This window comes from Acinonyx jubatus, chromosome C2 (genome assembly GCF_027475565.1).
Source record: "Acinonyx jubatus isolate Ajub_Pintada_27869175 chromosome C2, VMU_Ajub_asm_v1.0, whole genome shotgun sequence".
Lineage (NCBI taxonomy): Eukaryota > Metazoa > Chordata > Mammalia > Carnivora > Felidae > Acinonyx > Acinonyx jubatus.
Genome location: NC_069384.1, coordinates 105,688,673 through 105,710,167, shown reverse-complemented (window position 1 = coordinate 105,710,167; position 21,495 = coordinate 105,688,673). Strand labels below are relative to the sequence as shown.

Below are 21,495 nucleotides of genomic sequence, written 5' to 3'. Positions count from 1 at the left end.
GTAGGAACAAAGAATTCCTACCAAAGGCTGTCAATCTCTAAATAGTGTCTAGACCATTGCTAGTGTGTCCAGAAGCCATGGACACTGCTGACAGAAACAGGATGTCAGTGAGAGCCTGGGAGGTCAAGATGAGGCTAGAAAGACACCAGGTGCCAAGGGCCCTAACAGGTACCATACAACCTCCATCTAATGGCTGGGCTTCACTTACAAGTGAAGCAAAAGGAGTTGCTAATGCAGTAGATCTCAGGCACATGAATTTATTTTATCTTTGGCAGTATTTAGATCACAGAAATGCCAATGGTACACACACAGAAAAAGGCCTATGGTCACTGTACAAATAAACCACTTTAACAGCAGCTGTTAATGCTGGGGCTTATGATGGACCTTGCCCTTCAGTGTAGACGTGAGATGTTGGTATGCATATCATCTTACACACAATTCAGTGCTCAGTACTCAGAGAACAAATTCAGTGAAGTACAGGGTAGATATAAAGACTTGCTCAGGGGGACAGTTATTTTTAGCTGTAGAAGCAAAACAAAAGGTCTTTGTTCTATGGATGCCAAGAATTGTATTTCTTAACTAGATTAGCACCAATTTGAGCTATTGGCGGAGGTTTTCTTTTTGAAAACATGCACTTTGGGAACATGTCCCAGAGTTTTAAAATTGAAAAGAATAAAGCTAAGTAAAAGAGATATCTATCTGAGATGATAGCAACTAAAAAGCTCTTTGGCTCTTGGGCTTTGAATTCAACCGAAAGCCATAAAAGAGTAATCTCAAGAAATATTAAGTGTCATTTATTAAAATCACTGTTTCATGGTTTTTCATCCTGCATCATTGATCAGACAATCAAGCGAATTTTGGATTTATATCTAAAATGCTTGGTTCTTAGCAGCATGGCTATATATAAAATCTAAATGGAACATACACCTATATTTTCCCAGTGTATTTTCAGACGGGTAATAAAGGATTGGGTCTCAGTAACCTGGGAGATTATATCCCAGTCTCCTCCCCCCCCCCTTTTTTTTTGTCACTGTCTTGTGTGGCATTAACTGATGAATAAGTACTGAGACCCATTCTGGAGAAAAGCATAGAGCAGTCACATCTCCTGATCTATTCAGTACTTCATTCATTCATTCATTCATTCACTCATTCAATAAATACTATTTTGAGCACTTACTATATGCTTACCATTCACAATTCTAGGTGCTGGGACTTCATCAATAAAACAGAGCTTCTATTTTGGGGAGGGGGAGACAAGCAATGAACAATGACTAAAATAAATAATTAAATGAATAGCTTGTTCGAAAGTGTTGAGTGTTATTTTACAGTTTTCTACAGATAATGCTAATGCCAATCAGAATTAATACTCATGTAGCATTTCCTGTGGTCCAAATATTTTATGTCTATTGTTTAACGACTATCTAATTCTTACAACAAACTCATAAGGCAGCTACAGCATTTTACAGATGAGGAAATTAAGGCACAGAAAGATAAAATTGCCCAAATCACACTGCAAGTAAATGGTAAAGCTGGGGTTGCCTACTAAATAAGCTTCTAGATCAAGACAACCAATTCTGCCTCTAAGAGTTGCAATGGAATTGCTCTCAAAAATGTCTAAGTCACTTTGCTGGCAATGCCAGCCAGGGAGAGGCTTTGAATCATCATATAGCATTAACTCAAGAGGAAATAAGAATACTGAAGTGTGGAATCAAGGTGAATGGACAGTTGGTTCATCTTAAAAAAAAAAAAAGAAAGAAAGGAAAGAAAAAAAAGACCTTCTGATTTCAAACAGTGAATTTCAGGATTTTTTCTATTCCTCCCTCCTGCCCCCCAGACAACCCCCTGCAGCTATCTCCTTCTTTATACAGTCATCAATAGTGTGAGCATACATGGAGGAAGAGATAAAATGCTGAGCTTACTTGGCAACAGCCCCATAAGCAGTTTGGTTGGGGAAGATACTGCTGTAACTGGTAAAACCAGGTATTGGCTCTCAACCTCACAACGGTTGGCCTGTCAATTCAAGCTAGAACGTCATTCTAGCACATCAGCTATGTCAATAATTACAGCCTTCTTGAGGTACATTTTCATTTTCTTCATCAGTCTCCAGGATCGAATTTATCCTAGAAAGCATCGTGCCTTATAGGGGGTACCCTCCCTTTCAGTATTTTTCTAGAGGCAAAGAAATAGGCATTGGCCAGCTCCACATAGCATCCTAGTCAGAGGAAGCTGTGGTTTGACATAGGTTCTTCTGGACAGTGGCTGGACCACAAATAGAGATTGCTTTTATAATAAAAGATGGTTCTCATGAGCAGCACATATTGTTATGCCCATTTTACAGATAGCAGAACAGAGGCTTAGAGAGAGAAAATAACTTTCCAAAGTCTCATTTATATAAGACCAAGAGTATTTGACTCTAAGGCCCTCAAGGTCCAAAGCTCTTTCCTATTTTACCTCTCAGCATCTTCTACAGGAGTCAGAATTTCAGACCAGGAGGTGAGCTGAGAAATCAGTTGGTTCATCCTTTGTTTTATAAATGACAGGTTATAAGACTTGTTTAAAGACATGGGGTAGGTTGGCAAAAGCATTTCACCAAAGGCAAATGCAGTCACACACATGGACTGATTCTGTATTGAGGAATGTACAGAAGATGAATACTGGAATTTAAAAAATTGTTTTAAGGTAAATGTATCAAGTTCATAAATTTAGGGGCCAAAAAGAGAAAGAATTAAATATATAATTACTAATTAAAAGTAGAATAGGAATGAGTCACCTGAAGTAGGTTTGGAGTATAGGTTAAAAAAGGGATTTGGGGGAAAAAAAGACAGAAGGTTTCTGTGTATGTGAAAATATTTAGCTTGAAATTACAGTGAAATGGCCAGAAAAAAATTGAGTAAAATGGCCAAGGATGTGGGAAGAACTGGTAGGTCTTGCCTGATAGTGTGATTCTGGGATTGCTTATCTGGGGAGGTGGATGGGTGGAAAAGGGCTCACTCTTGGTTGTTTTGTTGGTTTTTTGGGGGGGTTTTGTGCAAGCTCAGAATGCTAAGTGGTTGGCTTTAAAGTTGATCTACTGTTTTATTTTACTGAAAAAACAGAACGGAATATGAGTCATCTGGATTTCTCCATGGTTCCCACAAGAACCTAAATTACGTGTAGTACCAAGTCGTATTTTCAATATTTACCACAGGCCAAAAATGTCCCCTTGAAATTTGATCAAAGCAAAATGGCAAAGCTGCAACCACAGCCTTGCCTTTGGTTCCTGGGGTTGGCTTTCTGGAACCACATCCACTGAAATCACTGAACTTTGCCAAAAAGCAAGTTGGTCTTCAGGGCTCCCTGCCTTCCATTTTAATCCCTTCTGCCTCCTCTGAGGGCACACAGTGAACAGCCTGTGCCCACACTCACCCTGCAGGCTGGAGTTGCCCATCTCTGTGACCCTTGTCCCTCTCGACCAAGAGGCTGATCCCTTAGCTTTGTTCTCTGTCCCTTTCCATAATAGTGCTTGTGCTCAGGGCCCTGCTCTCAACAGTCTTACGGAGTCATCTCCTTGGAGTCACTGATCAGCATTAAGTTGAACATTCTTATTTGCTCCACACCTCCAACCCCTTTTTAAATAGGGGACATAATGCCTTTCCCAGGATGAAACATCCCTTTATGTTTAAATTTGGGGCATTTTGGAGGGCAGCCTGCTTATAAATCTTCGACCCTGATCTCATTTCACAAACCTGGACTTTTGCACAAGCTTGGAATGTTTTGTCTGCTTGACACGTGCTCTTGCTCTGCCTTTCTTACCTGGTGAAAATTCTGGTAGTACTCACAACCCTTTCCAAATGTGGTCTCCATCCAGAAAGGCTTCCTGACTCTCTAGAACTGTGCTGATACAGGAGCCACGGCCCCCGTGAGGCTACTGAGCACCTGAAATGTGACTGCCCCAAAGTAATATGTGCTAAAGCACACACCAGATTTGTAAGACCTGGTATACAAATAAGTAAAATATATCATTGATTTTCATATTGATTATGTGCTGAAATAATATTTGGATATATTGGGTTAAGGAAAAATATTATCAAATAAATTTCATCAGTTTCTTTTCTTTTTCATGCGGCTACTAGAAAGTCTGAAATTATATATACGGCCTATGTTTGTAGCTTACATTCCATTTCTATTGGATAGTGCCACTCTAGAATCCAGACCAATGGTTTTGAAATGACAGTGGGAGCTGGAGAGTATGGATGATTTCTGAATTTCTGTCTGAATGTCTGTGGAATGGCACTTTGGACTAAAATAAACTGTTTCTGATGAATGTCGATAATGTATTTAAGATAATCAGTGAAGAACAGTCTTAGTTGTTATATCCAAGCAGTATTCATCTTTCATTAATTTTGCTGAAATCCCCATTCCCTCCCCTCCCATCCCTAGCCCTGGGGATAAAGGAAAAACAGGGTGATACTGTGTGTAGTCTTTTGTTCAGTTGAACAGTGTCTGGACTAGACAGACAAAATGGAATATGTTCCAGTTAAGTACAGACAACTGTGAAGAGGAGGAGGGAGGGAAGAGAGAGGAGTAGGAGAAGGAGGAGGAGGGGGGGATGAGAAGAAGAAAGGAAGCTAATATTACCTGCTACACACAGTGCTAAACATTTCCACATAACCAGAATTTCCTAAACTATGCTCAGAAACCATAGTTCTGAGAGATATTCATAGATGTCGTATTGAGGGTAGGGAGGGGAAAAGAAGTTCCATAAGCAATTCAGATTGAAGAACACTGTACTGAACAAAATTAACCAGCTTTCTTAATTGCGGGACTTTTCAGAGCCTTTAATATGCTATGAAACATTATGACAGCCCACAAGGGAAAAATTGAATTCAGTGTTTCCAAACTTATTTGGCCACAGAATTCTCTTTCAAGAAATACCTATCAACATCACCAACATTTACTGGTTGGTAAAATTTGTCATAGACAATGTCAATTTCATCTGCATTTTATAGGTAGGAAACTGTGGCTTAGGAAGTTAAATGACTTCCCTACTATTTCAATCTTACATAATTGTTCTGTGCTTAAGCCAAAATTACAAATTCGTATTTTCACCAGAGGAAGGAATGTTTTTTAAGTAGGCTTCATAGCCAACATGGGCCTTGAACTCATGGCCCTGAGATCAAAAGTCACATGCTCTACCTACTGAGCCAGCCAGGCGCAGTTAGAATAGGCAAACATTATTATCGTGGAAAACTCACAACACATGTAGAAGCACACTTAAAAATGGTTTAGTCACTTCTCTCCACATATTCCAAGCTCATTGCCCCAAGTTCAGACTCCACCCCCTCTCTGTTCTTAGATGAAAGAGGTCTTTTTTTTTCCTGAATTTTCCAGAATTGGTTATTTAAATCTTGGCATATACTAACGTTAGGTTTTTATATGCACACGTCTTATCTATCTAAATAGATTGGAGCTTGCTGTGGTATTACTTTGAATTCCCCACAGTGTGTCTTGAGACGGCAGAAGCTGTCTAGAACCTTGTTGGGCTCAGCAATAATGGCTTGTGGTATCTTTTTACGGTATCTAAAGGCTAGGGAAACATTAGCTCTTGGTTCAGAGACACCACGTGTTCACCTCCGTTGCAAAGCCAGTATCAAATAGCGTGATGTTTAGCACTGACATACCTGTAAAATGCAACTCATGATATCAGAAGCAATTTTTGCATGCGGAGTGTCTTCGTCTTTCCCAGAGGGTCTCAGGTTGTGTTCCAAGCAGGAGTCCCAGAGCCCCACAAGGGCCTTGGCATGCTTTTCAATGGACTCTGTCTCTCTGATGGCTGTTGTGATTCGCGTGATACAGATTTCAACCACTGCCTGGTCATTGTTATTGGTTTGGTAATCCTAGTTGAAAGAAAACCTTCATATTAAATAACGCTCTGGAAAGTTATCTTTCAAAGGACCGATAAAATGCCAACTTACTCATTTAGCAAGTGGGTGTGCCATACTGTGTGCTAAGGGGTGAGGGTGTAAAGCTCCAATACAAGGAGGGCCTTCTTCCTTGGGGATGAGAATCTTGTGGAGGAGGTGATAGGCAAATGAGCTAAAATGGAGCAGGTTCCTGCTCTCACAGATACATAGCCAGGGAGCAGGGAGAGTTCAAAGCAGCTTGATTATTCACTTGCCAAGCGGGTTTAATCTTCAGGCTGTCTCAGTTTCTTTCTTTTCTTTCCTTTTTTTTTTTTTTTATGTTTATTTTTGAGACAAACAGAGACAGCGTGAGTGGGGGAGGGGCAGAGGGAGGCAGAGAGAATCCCAAGCAGGCTTCACGGCTCAGCGCAGAGTCCAAAGTGGGGGTCAAACGCACAAAATAGTGAGATCATGACCTGAGACAAAACAAGAGTCTGTCGCTTCACCAACTGAGCCACCCAGGCACCCCAGGCTGTTTCAGTTCCTAGGCCCATTACAGGTCAGGGTTGACATTTTTACTCTGACATTTCAGTAATTTTTGTGAAATGTTTCAAATCACCCTCCAATTTCCCCACATAAGCTTTCTTTCTCTTTCTCTACACAGCAGAACACATCAATTCAGCTCTCCATCTTTGGTTCAAATAACTACCAAATCAATGTTAGCTTTCCCCGAAAAAATTTCCCTTCATTCAACTATTTAATTCTCCCTCAAATATCTAATCATCTTTACTGAGAGGTAATATGACCCTCCAAAACATCTAAATGTGAAAAATAGGCCCATCACTTTAATTTGGAAAATTGGTCTGCCACTGGCTGGTGGACTGACAAAAATGAAAACATAATCGAGCAGTGAAACAATTTGATCCTTACACCCTCGTGAGCTGTTAGAGATGGGAAGTGATGGGGCTTTTCTGTCCACTGCAAGCTGCAGCTGGAACAACCTGGTTTTGCTATTGTATCTAAAGCCACAGCAAACATCTTATGCATGAAGCCCTCTCCATACTTAGATTATTTATGGCCTAGATTCTCCAGAAGTGGAATTTCTGACACAATACACAGGAGAATGTCTAGGGCTCATGATACATACTGCCAAACTATTTTCCGAGAAGGTCTTATAGTGTATATTCCCATCAGCTAGGTGAAAGCATGCTTTCTCCATCATGCCTTTGCCAGAACAGGGTATTTGTAATCTTTGCTAATTTGATCAGTGGAAAACAGTTATCTCACTGCTGTGTACTTGGAATTTCCTTGATCAGAGGTGAGGTTGAGTATTTTCACATGTTTGTTGGTCATTTGTATATAGTCCTTTGGGAATTGCCCATTGTATCCTATGTCAATTTTTCCTTAGATGACTTCAATTTGGTGATCCTCCTTTGAGATCTTTTTCTACCAAGGATATTAAGTCAACATTTGACATATAGGTTGTGAATACGTCTCCATTTTTCATTATTTTTAGTTTCTTTGCTCCTATCTATTGACATGGTAAGTTTTTTAAGTGGACAAAACTGTCAAACTGTTGGGATTTCATTGTTTTTCCTTTTCTTTTCTTTTTTTTTTATTTTTTTCTACCTTTATTTTTATTTTTATTTTTTTATTTTTATTTTTTTTATATATGAAATTTATTGTCAAATTGGTTTCCATACAACACCCAGTGCTCATCCCAAAAGGTGCCCTCCTCAATACCCATCATCCACCCTCTCCTCCCTCCCACCCCCCATCAACCCTCAGTTTGTTCTCAGTTTTTAACAGTCTCTTATGCTTTGGCTCTCTCCCACTCTAACCTCTTTTTTTTTTTTCCTTCCCCTCCCCCATAGGTTCCTCAGAAAATTAAAAATAGACCTACCCTATGACCCAGCAATAGCACTGCTAGGAATTTACCCAAGGGATACAGGAGTACTGATGCATAGGGGCACTTGTACCCCAATGTTTATAGCAGCACTTTCAACAATAGCCAAATTATGGAAAGAGCCTAAATGTCCATCAACTGATGAATGGATAAAGAAATTGTGGTTTATATACACAATGGAATACTACGTGGCAATGAGAAAAAATGAAATATGGCCTTTTGTAGCAATGTGGATGGAACTGGAGAGTGTGATGTTTTCCCTTTTCTAAATTGTAAATTTGAGGGCTTTTTTTTCCTTTTCTTTTCTAAAAGTAATACATGGGCCTAGTTCAAAAAAAACAAAAGGTATAAAGGAAGGTTTACAGTGAAAAGTTAATCTCCCTCTCACCCTGGTTTCCTGCCCTGGGGAAAACAATGCTCACAGGGTCTCCTGTGTTTGCCAAAGGCACTCCAAGCACATGAAAATATCCACCTACACTTACTCCTTTCTTACTTGTTATTCCTTTAATGGCTCTGTTTTTTAACTTCAAACTTTCCTTACTCAAAGGTTTAATAAAAATTCTCCTGAATTTTTTCTAGATTAAAAAACAAAAACTTGGGGTGCCTTGGTGGCTCAGTCAGTTAAGCGTCCAACTTTGGCTCAGGTCACCATCTCAATGTTCGTGAGTTCAAGCCCTGCATCAGGTTCTGCATGGTGGTGTGGAGCCTGCTTGGGATTCTCTCTCTCTGCCCCTTCCCCACTTGTTCTCTCTCTCTGTCTCTCTGTCTCTCTCTCTCCCCCCCAAAATAAATAAACTTAAAAAAATAAAATAAAACTTAAACCATTTAACATTTGGGGTTTTAGAAATTAATTTGCTAACCAATCAGTTAGCTCTTAAATCTATTTATAGAAGATGTACATTTTACAATAAATAGCTAATTTAATGTTCCCATCACCATGTATTGAATAATTCTATTCCTAGTAATTGTTTTATATACATCAGCTTCTATTTCAGAGTTGTCTTTTCTGTTTGTACAATTTTTTAATTCTTTTACAATATTAATTTTGCCATTTCCTCCATACAAACTCCACAAACTTTTAAAGATATGTCCTAGTGTATTTTATGTCTCTGCTGTGGCTGTTAACAAAATCTATATTATTTCATCCTCAGAACTTTTAATTAGTTATTGCTGAATAAGTCAGCCTACACTTTTTTTTTTGTATTTATTTTGTACGTAGCTGTTTAGCTCAATTCATCTTAATTATGATACTTTTTTTCAGATCATTCTCTTGGGTTTTCCAGAAACATCTCTGTATTGGATCTATACCTTTTGTATATTCCATAGCTTATTGTATTGACCAGTAGTTCCTAAGCTATTTCACACAAAAGTAATAAAAGCAAGAATGCATGTTTAGTTTGTGGTTTTAGTTCCTGATTTTTGATTTAAAATGTTATGGTCAAAAGCAAGAAAATACTGCAAATATTTTAAAAGCATATAGGATGTATCACTTTCTTCCTATTTTCAAAGTTTATGCATTTGTTTTAATTTTTTTAACTGTCCTATAAGCATCTATGGAGATAAATAAGCACTTTTTCTTAGTCAACTTATGTATGTGTTATGTTAACATATAGTATGAAACGTCCATATATTAATCCATCCCCACATTCCTAGAATGAACACCACTTGGTTGGTGGACTGTTTTAGTATATTTTCCACATTCCTCCTTTGTTGGTGACTGTATTCTTTATTTTAATGCAACAGAATAATTACTTATGCCAGAACAGAATGCTGCTATGCAGTAAACACGTTCTTATGAAGCCAAGTCACAGAGAAAACACAGGATGTGAATGAGCAAAAAATGATTCTAGCTTTTCCAAAAATCTCTGTGGCAGCATGGAAAGCCAAAATCATTCTCAGGGTGAAAAATAACAGAGAATACTCTTGGGCTAAAATCACTCTTTTTGGTCACAATTGCCCTTGTAAGTAGCAGTTACTTTTAACGGCATTATCTTCAAATATCAAGCAGCATCATAGGTAATAAAGAGTATTTTATGTAATAAAGAGGATATATACATAAGGGTAGATAGAACAGGGAACCAATGTCATAGATGGAAGGAAGTCTGTATTCCAAATGACATCAGCCAAGCCTTTGTCATGGCCACCCCAGTGTGATCCACAGTGTGATCCAATAGGTGAACAAATGGAATAATCTTGGTGCCAAGAATAAAAGCTATGCATCACCCAATAGCATCAACTCCCATTCACCAACGTGCTCTTGTTATTGCCATTACCTAAATATGGAATTTGTTAGCAACGGAGATTAATGCTGAGCCCCAGAATGGCACCATCCCTCAAGGACACCAATCAATCATTTGGTGCAAGTTATTTACATAAGTCATTTTCCACCTCGGAAAGAACATCAGTTATATTGAGTGGAATTTACATGTAATCCAGGTTTGAGTTTGACTTTCCTGCCCACAGGGCCTAAGCCTGAACCTCTATTTGAAGGATCACAGAGTATTTGGTGTGTTGAAACAAGATCCTACTTAACTTTGCATCAGGCTAGAGAATCACTTTATAGCAAAGGAGATAGAACAATGGGCACCTGATCATGGATTCATTAGTCCTATCACATATGATAACCTTTCTTTCCCCTGCCCTGAAGCTCCTGGACTAATAGATCAATGGAACAGGTCTTCAAAGGAGCAACTGAGCCTAATATCTTATGAGGTTGAGGAACTATCTTCTAAGAGGCAACATACATACTAAAACAGTGACTATTACATGGTGTTGAATTCCCTATGGGTAGAATACATGAGCCTGAGAACTCAGTCACTTCAAGCTCTTGGGTCAAGAGATCAGCAAAAGAAGAAAAGAGTGACCACCCTGATAAGGGTAATTGACCATATCATTAGGAGGAGGTGGGGCTGCTGTTGTGTAATGGGGGCATCTCGAGGTACTCCCCTGCCTAATTTTGGTGGTAAATGGACATGGGCGTCATCACACTTTGAGACAGGGATGGAGACCAGGGACACAGATCCCTCAGGAAAAAGCATAGGAGTCACCCAACTAGAAAGCAACTTAAATCAGCAGAGGTGCTAGCTGAAGGCATAGGGAATAGAATAGGTGGTAGAGGAGGGAAACTGTATTAGCTTTCTTGTTGCTGCTATAACTTATCATCACATACCTAGTGGCTCAAGAATTTGTGTTGATAGCTGTATTTGCCTACAGTTCCAGAGGTCAAAAGCTGAAAATTAGTCTCACTGGGCAAAAGTCAATGTGTCAGCAAAGCTGGTTTCTCTGCAGGCTGTGAGAAGAGAATCCATTTCTGCATCATTTCTGCATAGATTCTGAGGTTCTCTGTATTCCTTGACTCATGTCCTCCATGAGGACCCTCCATCATTCCATGACCCTCCATCTTCAAAGTGTATCACTCCAACCTCTGCTTCCATCAGGCCACCTCCTTCTTCAAAGAAGGGCTTTGACCTTCTCACTCCCTTGTAATTACATTGGGCCCACCCAGATAATACCGCATAATCTCCCCATCTCAAGATCTTTAACTATATTATATCTGAAAAATCCCTTTTTCTATGTAAGATAAAATTCACAGGTGGACATCTTTTGGGGGCCATTATTCAGCCTACCACAGAGATGATCAGTACCAACTGCAGCCTTGATAGCAACTGGGGTGGTAGACAGACCCTCTCACTAACCTTCTTGTAAAGTTTTTCAGGAAAAGTATCTCAGAGAAGCTGTTTCCATATGGAATGAAATTATTATACAAAGCAAATGGATCTGAATGGTGAGAAGGGTAGACTGGGTTGATACTATAGTACACTGCCCATATACCTATTTGGGACAAAGGCACTCATGTTCTCAGCTTCCAGTTCAGAGCAAAACCTGCCTGCATAAACTTCTTTGTCAAAGGGAATGGCCTCACCCAGGAGTTTGTTCCTCCCTTGGAACAGCCATTTTGGAACCTGTTTTTCTGGGAACCCAATTACAACAGGGTGTTTATAGATGGCACTGGGAAACATAGCAAACCATGGGTAAACAATAGTTTAACAATAAATAGAAGAGAGATTTCCATTTGGATGAAATAAGCCAATAAAAGCAGAAGTTGCAACTCAATAAAAGTACATGAGAAACGTGTGCCCTGGTTCATGAACACCAAGATTCCATTTTCCTGCTTTAAAGAGTACTGAGTTGTTGCGGAATTCTGAAAGGAGTGCTTTGGAATGAAGCTGGAGTATACAGGGGAGACTATTGTGTCAGCAAGATTGTTTAACAAAAGGCATATATTCTGATTCTAAGATTTCTAACTAGAAAAGTTAAACAGATGGCCATAAGGATAAATCACTGCCCACGGGTCATAATTTCATTGAATATATTAATATATTAGGCATAGGTGCATCAGGTATGAACTTTGATATTACTGTGAATCTCTTGTACCTAAGAATTTCCTATAACACTTTATGAAAAAGAAAAGATTTTTCAACTTGAATTTTTTTTTACACATTCCTACATATGACATGAAGCAAAACATTCTCCAAAAAGGAGAGTTCCTCCAAAAAAAGGTGAAAATCTGGAAAGCTGTTAACTGCTCCATTCAAAAAATATTCAAAAAGACAAAAGAAATTTAAACAAATTCTTTTAATGGTATCATTGAATAGTTTAAAGATTCTTGGCATGAACTCAGCTTTGCAATTAGGGTTTTCCTGACTCACATTCCAGGAAACACCCTATTCTTATGAAATATATGTGTGTACGTACATATGTGTTTATGTTTGAGCTCAACATTGGGTCAGTACCTGTGCACATTAAAATGAGTAACTTCTAAGAACCAGATCTATTCATATCAAACCCATCAAACTGGGTTTAGAGGTTCAGTCTCACAGTAACCTGGTCATTGTTAATTTTAAAGTAACTTACCCTAAAGTGGTGGGGAGGTCCAATTATAAGGGTAGGACAATGAAAAATCCACACATTGTGCTGTTTCAAGCCTAGTTACCAGGATGGGTCATTCTCACTCAGCCACAGATACCACAACTCCATGTCAACACTCCTAAACCATTTGGTCACACTTCTTGATGCTATAAACAGTCTTCAGGGAATGGCCCAGTGGCAAAAGGGAATGAAATAAATGAAATAAAGTACTCAACGGTGGGAATAGCATAGGAGTAGAAGTTGAAAGAGAAGAAGGAAGACATCTTGAGGATCATTTCTCCTTCCCTTCTTTCAGAAACAGCATAGCATAGCAGTTAAAAGCATGGATTCTAGAGTCAAACTGCCTGTGCTCAAAGCTATATTCTGTCCTGATCAACTGCAATCTTGGGCAATCACTTACCTCTCTGTCCCTCAGTTGTCTAATCCTTAAAACTGGGATATTATTAGTATCTATCTCCTAGTAGTAGTGTGCAGTTTAAATTAGTTAATGTAGGGAAAGGATTTACAACAGTGTCTGGCATGTAATAAGTACAGAGAGATGTTATAACACACAGTGAGTTACAAATATTTCCCTGTGTGTTATAATTTTTTATATTCATTTCACAACTATTAAACAATGTACAGCACAAAAAGACCACATACTTACCCTTCTCTTATCGTTACATTCTACATGGCATCCATACTAATAATCATTCTTTCTAGTTTTAAGAGCACACATATATACACACCTCATTTATTCTATCATTCTGAGAACCTCCAAGGTGAAGACAATAACAACATCAACAGCACCAGCAATGATCCCAGAGCTCATAACCTCACTGGGGTTCCCAGCAGAAGCAAACATAAAACTACTTTGAGGGGGAAAACACTCCACAAAGCCATCCACTATTCACACAAAATTCTACTTAAACTGAATTTGAAAATCCAAACTCATAAAACATTCAAGGAACTAAGCCAATATGAACACATATCCACATACAAAACTTGGGGCATACTGGATAGTCAAAAACCAGATAATGGAATTATTGATCTCAAATTATGCAATTAGACGTGCAACAGGACTCATTGTATCAAGGAAAACTCTTGTTATGAACAAAGATGACATCTCTTCAAAAAGGAACAGAAAGATGTTAAAAAGAAACAAATGAGACTTCTAGAAATGAAAAACTCAACAAATGAATGAAATGGTGGATAAGATACAGCTGGAAAAAAGACTCAATGGATGGGAATATAGAGTTGAGGAAAGGAAAACATGATGGATCATACAGAGATGGAAACTACAAAAGATCAGAAGGTATGGAGAATGAAACAAGAGAATATGAAGGATGTGAGGGCAGTTATTTTTGTCTGCTTTATTATATCCCCAATGTCTAGAAGATGGTAGGTACTCAAAAAATACTTGTGGAATGCATAAATGAATGAATAAATAGCATTTCCAGAAGGAAAAGTTAGTTGGAAAAGAAAATATTTGATATAATATTTTTAAAACTTCCAAAAGTGACAAAAAGCATAAACTTCAAACTCACAAAACACAATGAGGATTAAGTAGGGATATACAAGTAAAATCACATCCAGACACATAATAGTGTGAAACCATAGAACACCAAAGACACGGAGAAAATACTACAGCATGGAAAAAGTAGAGTAGGTATAAAGAATGACAAACCAACAGCAATAGTAGGAGTTACCGAGAAATAAAAAGACTGCCCAGCTAGAAATCCACACCCAGGTAATCACCATTCAAAGTGAAGGGCAAAACAAGGACTTTTTCGGAAAAGACAAACATTTAGACAGTTTATCACTAATAGATCCTGGCTGAAGGGACTCTTATTATGATACTTTCGAAAGTGGAAACTTGGATTTGGAAGAAAAAAAGGGAGGAAGACAATGGGGAATAAAAGGGATGGTAAGAAAAAATGGGGAAATAGGTTCTTGAACCAAACATTGGCTGATTTCTTTTTTAATCAGTAATTTTAAAGAATAAGTGTCAAGGGTATTAAACAAGGTAACATAAAAAGTGCTGCTTAACGCTATTATATAAGAGGGGCATGAAAGTATTTCAAGGTCCTTACGGTAATAGGAAAAGAGAGCTATTGAATAACTTTAGATCATTGTAATCCATCAAATGTAAGGTGGTATCAGTGATAAGATCTTCCATTATGAAGGAAGAGAAAAGACTAACAATTAAATTGTGAGTTATATCATGTCTTAAGGAGAATTCTAGGCAAGACATAAATTGATGGTACTAACCTCTTATTTCTTTGAAGTTTCTTCCATCTCTTCCAGGAGAATTGCCTGTTTCCTGCTTTTAGCTGCATTACTTGTTATAGTTTAATAGACAATATTTTACCAATATCTCAGTAACAAAAGAGTATATTCTTTTTTAGGTTCCATAAAGCTCTCAGTTATTATTTTGTAAGAAAATGTGGAATTCCTATCATTCATGCACGAATATTTTGATGAATATTTTGTTCACTAATATAAAATGCATACCCTAGTGCTCTCTTCCATGCCTTCCCAAATACCCAGTAAGTGTTCGTTACCACATTATAATCTAGAAAGTTTGGAAACATTTTAAGCAGACATTTAACCCAACATTGATTGCTAGTAACAATAATGTACCTAATTCAGTTGGAATGTTAACAGTATGAAAGCTATGGCAAATTTATGCACAAGTAGGCCATGGCAACTTTATTATGCCTAATACCTGGCCAACTGTGATTGTAAGATTGTAATCAATTATAAAATATATTCTTGTTTCAGAGTTATAAGTGTGTGAAAAATGTCTTAGAATTGATAAAACATGGCAAATATGTTTGCTAAAATTTTAAAGGAACCTACTAAAAGAATTGACATAAAATATGTAATTTTCAAACCAACGGAGTCAATAGAGGTAGAAAATGAAAGGTTAAAAATGCATTCAATTAAAAAAAACTGTGGGGTGCCTGGGTAGCTCAGTCAGTTAAGTGCCCGACTCAGTTTCAGCTCAGGTCATGGTCTTGCGTTTCGTGAGTAGAGTCCTGCATGGGGCTCTGTGCTGATAGTGCAGAGCCTGCTTGGGATTCTTTCTCTCTCCCTCTCTCTCTGCCCCTCCCCCGCTTGCTCTCTCTGTCTCTCTTGAAATGAATAAATAAACTTAAAATTTTTTTTGAAAAGTGCAGAAAAGATAAAAATTTAGAAAATCAGGAAATATAACTCAAAATAAAAATGGAGAAATATAGCCAAATATATAATTTATCATGATAAATACAAACTGATTAAATTTATCAATAAAAGACAGATTTTCAATTTTTAATATTTAACACATCTATAGGATGTTTACAAATTATATTTAAGTCATAAGGACATGGGAAGATAAAAAGTAAAAAGACAGGAAAAGGGAAAATAGGCAACTACTCCAAAGAAAATAGGCAAAACTTATCAGAATAAAGTTGTACAATATATAATAGTAAGAGGAAAAGTTCTCCAAGAGTAAATAATGATTCTAAACTTGTACATAATAATAAAAAAGATGTGGTATGTATATGCAATAGAGTATTATTCAGCCATTAAAAAAAATGATATCTTGCCATTTGCAACAACATGGATGGACCTAGAGACTATAATCCTAAGTGAAATAATCCGGACAAAGACGAGTAACATATGATTTCACTTACATGTAGAATCTAAAAAAACTAAACAAATAACAAACAAACAGACTTAAATACTGAGAACTAAATGGTTGTTGCCAGAGAGGAGTTGGATGGGAGGATGGGTAAAATAAAGGGAATTAAGAGGTACAAACTTCCAGTTATAAAATTAATGTCATGGAGATTAAAAGTGAAACATAGGGGACACAGTTAATAATATTGTAATAACTACATGTGTGGTATCAGAGGGCGACTCCACTTATTGTGGGGAACACTGAGTAATGTATAGAATTGTTGAATCTATATAATATAACATTGTATGTTAATTATACTTCAATTTTAGAAAATCTCCCACATTTATAAAGCAATCTTGACAAAATTACAAGGAGAAATTGGCAAATCCAAAATTATAGTGGGAAATTTTAAAACACCTCTCTTAGTAATTGACTGTCCAAGCAGACACAAATTTATTGAGGATATAGAAAACTTGAACAATATAATCAAAAGGAGTTCTTTAACCAACTTACTTAATATCTCATACTCACTAATTCAAGAATACACATTCCTCTAGGGCACAAATGAAACATCTAAAGAGGCAGCATAGTGTGGTAGTTAAGAGTAGTCTCTGAATCCAAACTCTCCAAACTTGATTTTTGTCTCTATTATCCACTAGCTATATAACCTTGAACAAGTTCAATTATTAACCTCTCTGTGCTCCAGTCTCCTTATCTATAAAATGGAGATAATATTAGTACACTTATCTCAAAAGTTTACTGAAAGAACTAAATATATTAACATGTGATAAGCTCTTAGAACAATTCCTAGAATATAGTTAAGTGCTACATAAGTATTAGCTGTTATTCGTTACACAGGTTATCCATAAACTGTGCTACAAAGCAAATCTCAACCACTCCTAAGCAATTTGTATCATGCCATTCATGTTCTCCAACTACAATGCAGCTAGATTTTAACTTAACAACAAAAAGTTTCCAAAAATTCTTTGGGAAATTAAAGCACAAACTTGTAAGTCACTTATGAGTCAAAGAGGAAATCACAATAAAAATAAGAGAGTATTTAAGAATTCATAATGAAAATACTGTATCTCAAAAACTTATGGGATGACACTAAGTGGTACTTAGCAAGAAATTTAGGGTCTTAAATGCTTATATTAGAAAGTAAAAAAAAAAAAAAAAGCTAATTGTACAACTGAGGGGATTAGAAAAAGCATAGTAGAATACAACCAAATAAAGAACAAAGAGGAAAACAGCGAAGATTTAAAAAGGAATTAATGAGATAGAATAAAAACACCCTATACAGATGATTCATAAACCAAAAACTTTAAAAAGACAAAGCTCTGAAAATACTGATGAAAGAATCAGTGAAAAAGAGCACTTAAATACAGATACAGCAGAACATAAAAGTACGAATTTAAAAGTTTTATACCAATAAATTTGAAAACTCAGATAAAATGTACAATTTCCTAGAAAATATATTTTGTCAAAAGTGACTGAAGGAAAACTCCCTGATTTTCTTCAAAGAAAATGAAATCAGTAATTTAAAAATCTACCAACACCCCCACTCCCACCACACACACACACACACACACACACACACACACACACACACACACACACAAACCCTCATGGTGCCCGGAGGGTTTTATAGCTTTCTATGAAAGTCTTATAGATAACAGAAACATGGAAACTTTTCCCTGCTTATTTTATGACCCCAGTACATATAACTTGCTACTAAAGCCAGGTAAAAACAGTGGAAGATAGGACAATTATAGGCCAATCTCATGGTTCCAAAGCTCCTTTAAAAATATTAACCAAATCAGGAAATGTATTAAAATTAATGTCAAATTTCACTTTATCCCAGAATGTTATAATGGTTTTATATTTTAAAAATCTATTATGATTCACCACATTAACAAGGAAAATAGGGGAAAAGGGAAAATATGACTATCTCAAAAGAGCAGAAAAAAGAAGTTGATAAAATTTAACAATTTTTAGAAAAACAAGAACAGGGGTGCCTGGGTGGCTTGGTCAGTTAAGCGTCCGACTTTGGTTCAGGTCATGATCTTGCAGTTCCTGAGTTTGAGCTTGGCGTCATGCTCTGGGCTGACAGCTCAGAGCCTGGAGCCTGCTTTGGATTCTGTGTCTCCCTCTCTCTGCCCCTCCCCTGCTCAAGCGCGCTCGCTCTCTCTCTCTCTCTCTCTCTCTCTCTCTCTCAAAACTAAATAAACATTAAAAAAAAACAAACCAAGAATAAAAGGGAACCTCCTTAATCTGATCAGGGGTACTAATCAAAAGCCTGGAACAAACATTATAATTATGTTGTTAAGTCAGAAAACTACCCTTAAAGAATGAAAAAAGGGTATCTGCTAACTCCATTCTATTCAACATTGCTCTTGAGAACTAGACAGGACAAGGAGACAGAGAAATCAAATAGAAAGGATATGGATTGAAAAAAGAAGAAATAAGGGGCGCCTGGGTGGCTCAGTCGGTTGAGCGTCCGACTTCGGCTCAGGTCACAATCTCGCGGTTCGTGAGTTCGAGCCCCGCGTCGGGCTCTGTGCTGCCAGCTCAGAGCCTGGAGCCTGCTTCAGATTCTGTGTTTCCCTCTCTCTCTGGCCCTCCCCCGTTCATGCTCTGTCTCTCTCTGTCTCAAAAATAAATAAACATTTAAAACAATTAAAAAAAAAAGAAAAAAGAAGAAATAAAACTATTAAAATATTGATTGTATGCATAAACAAATTCTAAAGAATGTGCTTCTCTCATCTTAAAAAAATTCTTTCTTGATTCCCTAATTCTTTCTAATTACCACGTCATTTCTCTACTCTTCTTCAAAGGAAAATGCCCAGAGACGTCACTGCTTTTCTTCAAATCTCTTCCCATTCTGTCTTAAACTAACTTTGGCTCAGCTCTCACCCCTACGTATCCAATGATGCTGCTTTTGTCATTGTGATCTTCATGGACCTGAATAACAGTCATTCTTAGTCCTCATCTCACCTGACCTACTGGCAGTGTTGACCTTGCTCTGTCCTTGATCATTTCTCCACTTGGCTTTCAGGACATCATGCTCTTTCATCCTCCTTCAGTGGCCCTTTCTCACAGTCGGCTTCACTGGTCCTCCATCATCTCCTCGAGGCTGGGCTCAGTCTTTGGGCTTATTTTCTGTGAACACTCACTCTCTCAATGATTTCATTCAGTCCCAAAGCTAATGAGTTCCAAAATTATCCTGTCCAGCCCAGACTTGTCTCCTCAACTCCAGACTCACATATGCAACTATCTCCGTGACATCTCCATTGAGACAGCTGACAGCTCAGCCCCCATGCTTATAGCAGAACTCCTGATTCCTTCCTACCTCTCAACTTCATCATTGTAGCTTTTCAGGCCAAAATTTTTTAGTCCCGCTCTCTCTCTCCCTCCACGCCACCCTATATCAACAAATCCTATTGGTTCTACCTTTAAAATATACCCAGAGACTGAATAGCTCTCACCATTCCATTACACCCTCATGGCCAAAGTCTCTGCTTATTTTTTAATTAAAAAAATTTTTTTAATGTTTATTTTTGAGAGAGAGTGCAAGCAGGAGAGGGTCAGAGAAAGAGACACAGAATTCAAAGCAGGGTCCAGGCTCTGGGTTGTCAGCACAGAGCCTGACACGGGGCTCGAACTCACAAACTGTGAGATTATGACCTGAGCCGAAGTTGGACGCTTAACTGGTTGAACCACCAGGCGCCCTAACTACTGAACTTCTTATCTGGATTTTTGCAATAGTCTTTTAAATGGCCTTCCTGATTCCACCTTTGCTTTTCCACAGACTCTTCTCAGCAGGAAAAGGAAAATAAGATCATATTACTTCTCTGGTCAGAACTCTCCAATAGCTGCCCAAGGCCCTGCATGATCTGGCCTCCACTTCCCTTCTGACCTGATGTTCTATGACCTTCCTGCCTTGCTTTCTCTGCTACAACCACACTGGCTTCCTTAATATTCCTCAGGAACTTCAGGCTGCCCTCAGCCTCAAGAACTTTGTATCTTATGCTTCTTCTGCTTGAAGTGAGTTCTTCCAGGTTTCCACAAGTATTGCTTCTTCATCTCCTTCAAGTTTTGCTTCACACCAGCTTCTCAATATGGCCACTTTGTCTTCCTGTTTAAAATTCCATACCTTTAATCCCCTGTCCTCAACCTCTGCTCTGTTTTTTTTTTTACATAGCACTAACTGGATCCTCTTTTAATGCAATGCATACTTTCCTTATTTATTTTGTGTATTTTTCTGTCTCCCCCAATTAAAATGGATGCTGGCAGAGATTTCTTTTTCTATTTTGCCTACTCTTGTATCCCCCGCATCTGGTACTGTGTCTGGCATATAGTAAGTGCTTAAGAAGTATTTGTTGAATAAATGGAAAAAATTATAGACAAGATATTAAGATTAATAAAGAGAGTTGAGTCAGATATATAATCAAAAATAAGTGTCATTTGTTTTATAATCACCTGAAAGAAAATAGCTGGAAAATATTTTTTAAAGGATGTAATTTTTAGGGGCGCCTGGGTGGCTCAGTCAGTTAGGCATCCGACTTTGGCTCAGGTCATGATCTCACGGTTCATGGGTTCGAGCCCCGCATCAGGCTCTGTCTGTGCTGACAGCTCAGAGCCTGGAGCCTGGTTCAGATTCTGTGTTTCCCTCTCTCTCTGCCCCTCCCCCACTCACACTCTGTCTCCCTCTGTGTCAAAAATAAAAATAAAACATTAAGAAAAAAACTTAAAAAAAAAGGATGTAATTTTTATAATCTCAGCAAAAAACCTAAGATACTTACAAATTTTTAAAAAGACTTACAAAACTCTTAAGATCTGTAAGAAAAAAAATCATAAAACTTTACGGCAAGATACTTAAGAAGATCTAAGAATATGGATAAATAATACCTACAGATAAGAAGACAGTAACATAAAGATGTTAATTTTCTTCAAATAAACCTATAGTCATAATAAAATGCCTATCAAGATAGTGACAGAATCATTCTTTAAAGTTATTAAAGAACAAAAACAAACAAAGCAATTTGAAAGAAGTCTGGGGATATTTGTCCTACCAGCTGTCAGGACTATTACAGTAAAAGGTATAAGGCAAGCTACATTAGAAATAGATGTGC

General features: G+C 37.7%; 1 protein-coding gene across 12 annotated transcripts in view; it reads right to left on the bottom strand.

The window, feature by feature from the left end:
• Positions 1–21,495, bottom strand: part of VEPH1 (ventricular zone expressed PH domain containing 1) — a 252,221-nt gene that overhangs the window by 216,259 nt on the left and 14,467 nt on the right. For 11 of the 12 annotated variants that reach the window (XR_008297873.1, XM_027061541.2, XM_053221272.1 and 8 more), the window contains one exon: positions 5,661–5,876. The exons of the other annotated variant lie outside the window; for it this stretch is intronic. Coding sequence is in view for 10 of the 11 variants with exons in the window: in XM_027061541.2 (XP_026917342.1) it covers positions 5,661–5,876 (216 nt within the window). In the remaining variant the exon portion in view is untranslated. The remainder of the gene's footprint in view (positions 1–5,660; positions 5,877–21,495) is intronic. 12 annotated transcript variants of the gene reach the window in all.